Below are 8936 nucleotides of genomic sequence, written 5' to 3'. Positions count from 1 at the left end.
GTAATCATAATAGTTAATTTACTGTTATTTAAATTTATTGTTATATTATAATTGTCTTTTATTAACTAAATATATGCTACAAACTATATTATTATATAATTTAGTCATCGTACAAAAAAAACTAGCTTAAAAGACCTTTATTGTCTTGTTTGCCCAAAGGGCCTCAAAATTATAGAGACCACCCTATGCATAGGTCACTGTCCCTGGCCACTCGTCGTCATCCCTAGCTCCGGCCTCCCCCTGTGACTGCGAAGCCTCCTTACCTCTTAGGGAAGACGTGGGCCGGCCTTGGAAGTCGCTATCCCTAGGCCATGGCAAAGAGATGAGATATGGAGGCGCAGGCTTTGGTGGCTGCCGCTGCCATTAGTTTGGAAAGTTGCAAGAGAGAGGGAGGGAGAGTGGAGAGCCTAGAGAGAGAGAGAGAGAGAGACGTTGCGGTTGCAATTGAGAGTGGGGTGACTTTAGGTTTTTATTAGGCCGACTAGTATTTTCTGAGGCAGGTCTTTTTAGAGGTCCACCTCTATATGTGTCTATTTACAGACATAGCTTTCTTGAGTGGTCCATTTCTGTAGATCAATTTTGAAAGGCATCAATTCCTATACCATCTCCAAAAACAAATAAGACCACCTATGATGTTCATGCCCTTTTTTTGGGAGACTGTCCAATTTTCACCACCTCCGGAAATCAAAAGAGTTCTCCTGAAATCGTTTTCGTAGTAGTTGTGTGTTCCCCTACGCTCCGTGCTATAATCAACTCCTTACCAATTTTGCTGCCCAGGATGGAAATGATAGTTTGGGGTGGTGGGGAAATTGGAGTGTGCGTGCCGCAATCTTAATGCATGGCTAGCCGTATGCATTAGTCGCCTCCAACTTATATACCAATTTAGAAAAGTTATTTTAAATTATGTTTCATAGCTAGCGATGGAATGTTAAATTATGTGCAATTTTAGTGTGCTATTTGAAATTATGTTTCATAATGGCACATAGTTTCAATTTATGGTTACTTATGTATTTTTCGTAATGATACAGGTTGGTCGTGTTTTAGAAAACAAATAGATCCAATAGTTATTACTGACATTGGTTATTAAAGTCTAGGAATTGTAAGTAAGATGTTTCTGATTAACATGAGAAAATTTTAATTTATTTTTCGTACTTCATCCATTCCAAATCATAAAACGTTTTGAATTTTCTAGATACTCCCTCTGTCCATGAAAACATGCAATTATGGGTTACATGTCAGATAAAGTTATTCATGTTTGACCAAATTTTTAGTGAATAATATTCATATTTATGACTCCAAATTAATTTATTATGAAAATATGTTTCATATCTGATCTAATAATGATATTTATTTGAAGTTATAAATATTTATAGTTTTTTATCTATAATTGGTGAAACATGATATACTAAAATATGGTACTATGCTAGAATTGCATGTTTTTCTGGAGGGAGGGAGTATATGATAAAAGCAATACATCTAGAAAACTAAAAAAAATAAAATCTAGAGCGGAGGGAGCAGGGCATACCGTGAGAATTGTATAATGTAAAGACTTCTTTAGGGCCTCCAATTAGCACCAGTAGGTTGACGAGGCCTTTTCTAGTGAAAATGAAAGGAACGTAACTACACGGGTGTGGATCGGAGCGTCAAGCACGTCTGGTTGATCCACTGTTTGTCGTCAACTTCTTTCATGCGTCCTGTAGGTGATATCGTATCGTGCGGGCCAGGTCTGTTGCTTGACCCCCGAGTCATCCTGGGACACCATTAATTGTGACTCAGGAAGTCAGGGCATCATCACCGTTTCTTCTTCTTTATAATAGCGACGACACAGACGATGACAGAACTAAAAATCTCCCGCCACTTTTGTGCTGCTGTCGCTTGTTGGTGGGTCACGACGTCAGTCCAACAATCCCCTCCCATCCGCTCAGGAGTTTTTCAAAAAAAAAAATCCTCTTGTCCAGTCCTGTTCTCTCATCCACTCGTGTCTTGTTCCTATCCGTTCCAAGTGTCGCACCTCCGGACGACCCTATCGTCGAAGGTCCCGTAGCAGGACGCTCTTTCTTCTCCGCTCCCTCCCCAGCATGACTTAGTGTGCCGCCATGGTTCACGTGTTGGAGCCTAAGGCCTGCAGATGCCTCCGCGGCGTGCATCTGCAGGCGGGGCAGGTGGGCGCGGGTCCCGGTTCTACCGTGCAGGCCCGAGGCGTGGTTCCACCGTGCGGACGGTAGATGGGTGCCCAGGGGCATGGTTCTGCCGTGTGGGGCGCGGGATGGGCGCGGTTCACGGTTTCAGACGTTGGCGCTGGTTGGGAACAGGCTAGGGCCCGTGGGATGCAATGCGGGCACGAAGACGTGGGAGCTGCGTCCAGACGTGGGCCTGGGACCGGACATTCGGCGCTAGCAAGCCCCTAAATGAAAGGAACGTAACTATGCGGAGCGGAGCGTCAAGCACGTCTGGTTGATCCACTGTTTGTCGTCAACATATATTATTGCATTTGTCATATGGGTCCTGATGTAGGTGGCATCGTGCCGGTCACTGCACGTTTGTTGCTTGACCCCCGAGTCATCCTTGGTACACCATTATTGGTGACTCAGGAAGTCAGGGCATCATCACCGTTTCTTCTTCTTTATAATAGCGACGACAGTCGACAGATGACAGAGCAAAAAATCTCCACCACCTTTGACTTATATTTGCTGAAGGAGCAGGCGATCGAGCATCAGCGTATATTCAGCAAGCAGTATAAGTAGAGCAATGATGCTTGCCAATGGGCCGGACAGTGCGTTGTTCCAACGGCCGGTGTTGGCTGCCTACTTGGTGAATAGTGCAACATTCTTCAGGTCTCCTCCCCCCATTGGGCGACGTCTAATTGCATGTAAGCATCATCACACTTGTTAAAGCTCTCTCTTGATTGTCTCTCATTCGTGTGGCCATCAGATTATGTTGAAAAAAAGAAACAAACCCACGCTGCATGCCGATGATCGGCAACTTGTTACTCCCTCCGTTCCCTGTTCCCAAATACAACGCACCTTAGGAATTTTAGGACATTAAATGATGCATGTAACCCTCTCTTAACTATAGATAAACTTTGCGCTTACCATATTTTATAAGCTTGGTGGTAGGCACTAGTGATAGTGTTTGGGACTTTGGGGGAGTTACTTCATCTAGAATACTTTATAATTTGGGCCAAAATTTGAATACTTCAATACTTATATTTTAGGACAGAGGGAGTAGAAAACATATATGTTTTCTCCCTGCCTCTGCCACTAAAGAACATATATGTTACTGTGTTAATTAATAACGGTTAACGGCAAAGCTGACCTTATCATGGGTAGAAGAGGGAAAATTCAACACAAAAAAAATAATACACGCAATCAACAACACATGAAAATGAGCATGACTTTCAATTTCTCTAGTTCGTATCTTAAGTGGCAGAAGCCCACAACATAACAAAATGCGTAAAATACAGTGGTGGCTTTTCTAAATCCGAAAGACGTGGCATCTAGGTATCAAACTTCATTTTTTTTTTGATTTATGGATCCCTTAACTTGTCATGAGATTCCGTACTAGTGGAAATAGGTTTTGACCCACACTATACGCTGACGTGGAATACTGACTTAGTGCTTACGTGAATCTAACATGTTGGGTTCAGTAACTAAACTTGCACGGTGGTGTCATCTAAGTTTTGAGCTTCAAAATTTGCATATCCAGTGCCCCAAACTTGCTAAATGGAGTTTGGTTCATTGTTACCTGATATTTCTTTTCTGTGTATGCACATAACCATGGTCTAAATTAAACCAGGGTTGCAAAAGTGGCCATGAAGCCTACTGCAGACGGACAGTGTTTCTTGGTGCTAATAATAGCGAGTTGTACACATGTTATCTGCTCTTCCAATGGAAACTACACAGATAAGCTGTCACTACTGGAGTTCAAGAAGGCAATAAGTCTTGATCCACATCAAGCTTTGATGTCATGGAATGGCAGCACCCATCTCTGCAGTTGGGAAGGTGTCCTGTGTTCAGTGAAGAACCCAAGCCGTGTCACTTCTCTTAACCTTACTAATCGAGGTCTAGTAGGGCAAATATCCCCTTCACTTGGGAACCTTACATTCCTGAAAGTCCTTGTCCTATCGGCTAATTCATTCAGTGGAGAGATCCCTATCTCCCTTGGTCACATGAATCGCCTCCAGATCCTCAGCTTGGAAAATAACATGCTGCAAGGAAGGATACCTGCTCTTGCAAACTGCTCAAAACTAACGGAGCTATGGCTAGCAAACAACCAACTAACCGGACAGATTCATGCAGATCTTCCTCAGAGCCTTGAGAATCTTGACCTTACCACAAATAATCTTACTGGAACCATCCCTGATTCTGTTGCCAATCTAACAAGGCTACAATTCTTTAGCTGTGCCATAAATGAAATCGAGGGCAACATTCCAAATGAATTTGCAAATTTGCTGGGCCTGCAGATCCTCCGCGTCAGTATCAATCAGATGTCTGGTCAGTTTCCACAGGCAGTCCTGAATCTTTCAAATCTAGCTGAACTTTCACTTGCTGTAAACAATTTCTCTGGTGTTGTACCATCTGGTATCGGTAACTCTCTGCCTGATCTTGAGGCAATATTCTTGGCTGGCAACTTCTTTCATGGGCATATCCCATCTTCATTGACAAACTCTTCCAAACTGAGCATTATTGATATATCAAGGAATAACTTCACAGGTTTGGTGCCTAGCTCCTTTGGAAAACTGTCTATACTATCAAGGCTAAATCTTGAGTTGAATAATCTCCAAGCACAAAACAAACAAGACTGGAGGTTTATGGACAGCTTAGCCAATTGCACTGAGCTAAATGCATTCTCGGTAGGATATAATTATCTCACGGGTAAAGTGCCGAATTCTGTAGGTAATCTTTCCAGTCAGCTCCAGGGTCTATACTTGGGAGGAAACCAACTCTCAGGGGATTTTCCTTCTGGTATAGCAAACCTTCGCAACCTAGTCACTGTCAGTTTGTTTGAGAATAAATTCACCAGTGTGCTTCCAGAGTGGCTTGGGACTCTGGACAGTCTGCAAGTAGTACAGTTAAGCAACAATTTTTTTACAGGGCCCATTCCATCATCCTTCTCAAACCTGTCTCAATTGTTGTCGTTCGATCTAGAATCGAACCAGTTAAATGGACAGATACCGCCAAGCCTAGGGAACATCCAAGTGCTTCAGGCACTGCTCATTTCTTTCAACAATCTTCATGGCACTATACCTAAAGAAATCTTTGCAATTCCAACAATAGTGAGAATTAGCTTATCCTTTAACAGCCTACATGGACCACTTCATGCCGACATTGGGAATGCCAAACAACTCACATATTTGCAAATCTCATCAAATAATCTGTCTGGAGAGATACCTAGTACTTTGGGTAATTGTGAAAGTTTGGAAGTTATCGAGCTGGGACACAATTTTTTCAGTGGAAGCATTCCGCCTTTGCTTGGCAATATAAGTAACCTAAATTTTCTGAACTTATCTCATAATAACCTGACTGGATCAATACCAGTAGCTCTTAGTGGCCTACAGTTCCTTGAGCAGCTAGATTTGTCATTCAACCATCTAAAGGGTGAGGTGCCAACAAAAGGAATCTTCAAGAATGTGACAGCTTTATGGATTGATGGAAATCAGGGGCTTTGTGGTGGACCACTGGGCTTACACCTACATGCATGTCCTACTATGCAATCGAATTCAGCTAAGCACAAGCTTTCAGTTATCCGAAAAATAGCCATCCCAGCAGCCATAGTGCTGGTATTTACAGCAGTCTTTGCTATTTTGTTACTTCGAAGGCGAAAACAGAAGGTAAAAGCTATCACTTTACCCTCTGTTGGTGGATTCCCCAGAATTTCTTACAGTGATCTTGTTAGAGCCACAGAGGGCTTTGCAACATCCAATCTAATTGGTCAGGGAAGATATGGTTCCGTTTATCAAGGAAAATTGTCACAAGATGGTAATTCCGTTGCCATCAAAGTCTTCAGTCTAGAGACAAGAGGAGCACAAAAGAGCTTCATCGCAGAGTGCAGCACTTTGAGAAATGTGCGTCATCGCAATCTAGTTCGTATCCTAACTGCATGCTCAAGCATTCATCCTAATGGAAATGATTTCAAAGCTTTGGTGTATGAGTTCATGCCACGAGGAGACCTGCATAACTTGCTGTACTCGACTCGAGACAGTGAAGGCTCTCCATATTTTATTCCACTAGCTCAAAGGTTAAGCATCATGGTGGATGTATCAGAAGCTCTGGCGTATCTACACCATAACCACCAAGGAACCATTGTACATTGTGATCTGAAACCTAGTAACATTCTTCTGGATGATAATATGGTAGCTCATGTTGGAGACTTTGGGTTAGCAAGGTTCAAAGTTGACTCAACAGCGTCATCTTTTGTTGACTCAAGTTGCACATCCTCAGTTGCAATCAAGGGAACCATCGGATACATTGCTCCAGGTACCATCCCTTACACATTGTGTTGTCTAGCTAAATAATGAAATTCCTTTATTTTACTTGAACTAAATTATATCCTATATGTTATATACAGAATGTGCTGCGGATGGTCAAGCTTCGACTGCGGCAGATGTCTACAGCTTCGGAGTTATTCTTCTCGAGATGTTCATCCGTAGGAGCCCAACAGATGAAATGTTCAAAGATGGGATGAACATTGCAAATTTGGCAGAGACCAACTTGTCTGATAATGTGTTGCAGATTGTTGATCCACAGTTGCTGCAAGAGATGAGTCACAATGAGGACATTCCAATGGCTATCAGGGACAGTGGACCACAAATTCTGCAGTCTGTGCTGAGCATTGGACTCTGTTGCACCAAGGCATCCCCCAACGAGCGCATCAGCATGGAGGAGGTAGCTGCCAAACTACATGGGATCCAGGATGCATATATCAGAGGAAATTGGAGGAGCAGTCCATCAGCTAGCTAATGTTTCGAATGAAGAGCTTGCATGAATTTCCATTTATATATATCGTGCAATACGTTTCATCTTGTTCTGTGTGTTTGTTGTTTACTAGAATATCTTAAGATCAGCATATCTTTGTATTAAGAAGAATGCATTTCTTTATTAATAAGAAAAGAGGAAGCAAACGTCTGCAGAGGCAAGTGGACGGAGGAAACCATGATCGTTCGATTATTTTTTGTTTGTATACACGTGGCAGCAGATCTCAGAGGTGATATGCACTGGAGCTCCATGCATACTCTATCCACTTTTTTTTTTGGGACCCGAAGAATGTTCCTCTATATTCACCCAGGTAGCCAGCGAACACCTATTGGCAAGCATCATTGTTGCTCTATTTATACTGCTTGCTGAACTGACGCTGCTCGCCTGCTCCTTTATCTGTCGTCGCTATTATAAAGAAGAAACGGTGATGATGACCTGACTTCCTGAGTCACAATTAATAATGGTGTACCCAGTGGCGGAGCGTGACTCAACATCAAGTGGGGGCTAATTTAATTTAATTCAGTGCTAAACATTATCTCAATTTCTATGGTAAGCACCACGGCATGTGAATTTATGGAGCATTAATAGTGATTAAGAACTACTTCTAGCACCAGTATACGTAGGTCTCAGCCTAGTATTGTTGGAGTAGCAACCAGCAGTATACGTAGGTCTCAGCCTAGAATTGAATGCAAAAGCTAGCAAGTCATCATGACAAAATGGGCAGGTATTATGCCTCACAGCCTAGTACTCTCCTACATCGGAGTAGCTCTTTGCTGTCACCCTTTCCTAGTAACAGGCCTAGTACTCTCAATTGCAGTATCATGTCCTTCGTAACTTTGTTGCAGGCAAGCAGCGGCCGGAGCCTCGTTTCGCCTCCACTGAGCTCCATCCCTGGGTGTACCAGGATGACTCGGGGGTCAAGCAACAAACGTGGCCGGCACGATGTCACCTACACGAGGACCCTTATGACAAATGCAATAATGTACTCCCTCCGTCCCGAAAAATGGTCGTTTTAGCTTTTGAATCTTGTTCCACATGAAGTGTCGTTTTAGCCTAGGTCCCTGCCTTTACCACATCAGTCCTTCATCTTCTCCCGTCATCCCCGCCCTCGGCGGTGTTCGTCGTCGCTACCCGCACTGGTGCCAGTCGCCACCACCACCCAGGAGGCAGGCCCATCTTCTCCTTTGCGTGCGGCGCCGCTCCGGGGCGGAGCCCGTCCTCCTCTCCTTCCTCTGCGAGCCTGTGCCGAGGCGGATCCGGTGCAAGTGGAGGCGGCCCCGCGTCGAGCGGAAGCAGAGCGCGTTGCTAGGTGTGGGAGACGAAGCGGACGGCGCAGAGGGAAAGCGGTGTAGAGGTATCGAGCAGATGAGCCGCCGCTCGTCATCTGGAAGATCTGCATCCGCTGTCCCTGACCCCACCCACGCCTGTCACTAGATCCGGCCAGGATGGGCAGGGGCAAGCGAGAGCGGGCGGTGGTCAACTACAGCCTCCACTTCTTCTTCTCCGCCGCGGCTCTGCCTCTTGTTCTTAGCTCGTGGCATCGCCTTTTCTTTTTCGCCCACATGGAGGTCGGGTGCAGTCCCGAGCAAGGTTGGCGGAGCCCCGGGCGAGGATGGCCGAGGCCCCCGGGTGAGGTTGGTGCGGCGAACCGGCGTCGAGGTGGAGGTGGCAGAGATAGAACTGCTCAACGTCGGAGATGAAGGAGGCGCGGAATCTGGATGGGGAAGGAGCACACGAGAGTAGAGGTATGCTGGTCTTTTTGCTCCGGTCTTGGTAGCTGTGCCCCATCCTAGAACGACTCTTTCTTGGGACGGAGGGAGTATGTTGACGACAAACAGTGGATCAACCAAACATGCTTGACGCTCCGCTTCGGACCCATAGTTACGGTCCTTCATTCCATTTACACTAGAAAATGACTCGTCAACGTACTGGTGCTAATTGGAGGTCCCAATGAAGTCTTTA

The 8936-nt window shown here is 44.7% G+C and overlaps 1 protein-coding gene across 2 annotated transcripts; it reads left to right on the top strand.

Moving 5' to 3' along the window:
• Nucleotides 1-2503: 2503 nt before the first annotated feature.
• LOC136489951 (putative receptor-like protein kinase At3g47110) lies at nucleotides 2504-7166 on the top strand. 2 transcript variants are annotated; one of them, XM_066486462.1, is made up of 3 exons: nucleotides 2504-2869; nucleotides 3796-6476; nucleotides 6568-7166. In XM_066486462.1, coding segments are annotated over exons 1-3 (3075 nt in total). In that variant the 5' UTR covers nucleotides 2504-2867; the 3' UTR covers nucleotides 6960-7166. The 2 variants fall into 2 exon arrangements, with proteins under 2 accessions (XP_066342559.1, XP_066342560.1); XM_066486463.1 differs by lacking the exon at nucleotides 2504-2869 and having other exon boundaries at nucleotides 3334-6476.
• Nucleotides 7167-8936: the final 1770 nt, after the last annotated feature.

The sequence above is a fragment of the Miscanthus floridulus genome, chromosome 10 (genome assembly GCF_019320115.1).
Source record: "Miscanthus floridulus cultivar M001 chromosome 10, ASM1932011v1, whole genome shotgun sequence".
Taxonomy (NCBI): domain Eukaryota; kingdom Viridiplantae; phylum Streptophyta; class Magnoliopsida; order Poales; family Poaceae; genus Miscanthus; species Miscanthus floridulus.
This window is presented reverse-complemented; position numbering and strand designations above follow the sequence as displayed.

What these genes read in the sequence shown, in the direction of transcription:
- LOC136489951 (XM_066486462.1), top strand. An exon ending in CATCGGATACATTGCTCCAG is followed by an intron (nt 6,477 to 6,567) that starts GTACCATCCCTT and finishes TGTTATATACAG; the next exon opens with AATGTGCTGCGGATGGTCAA.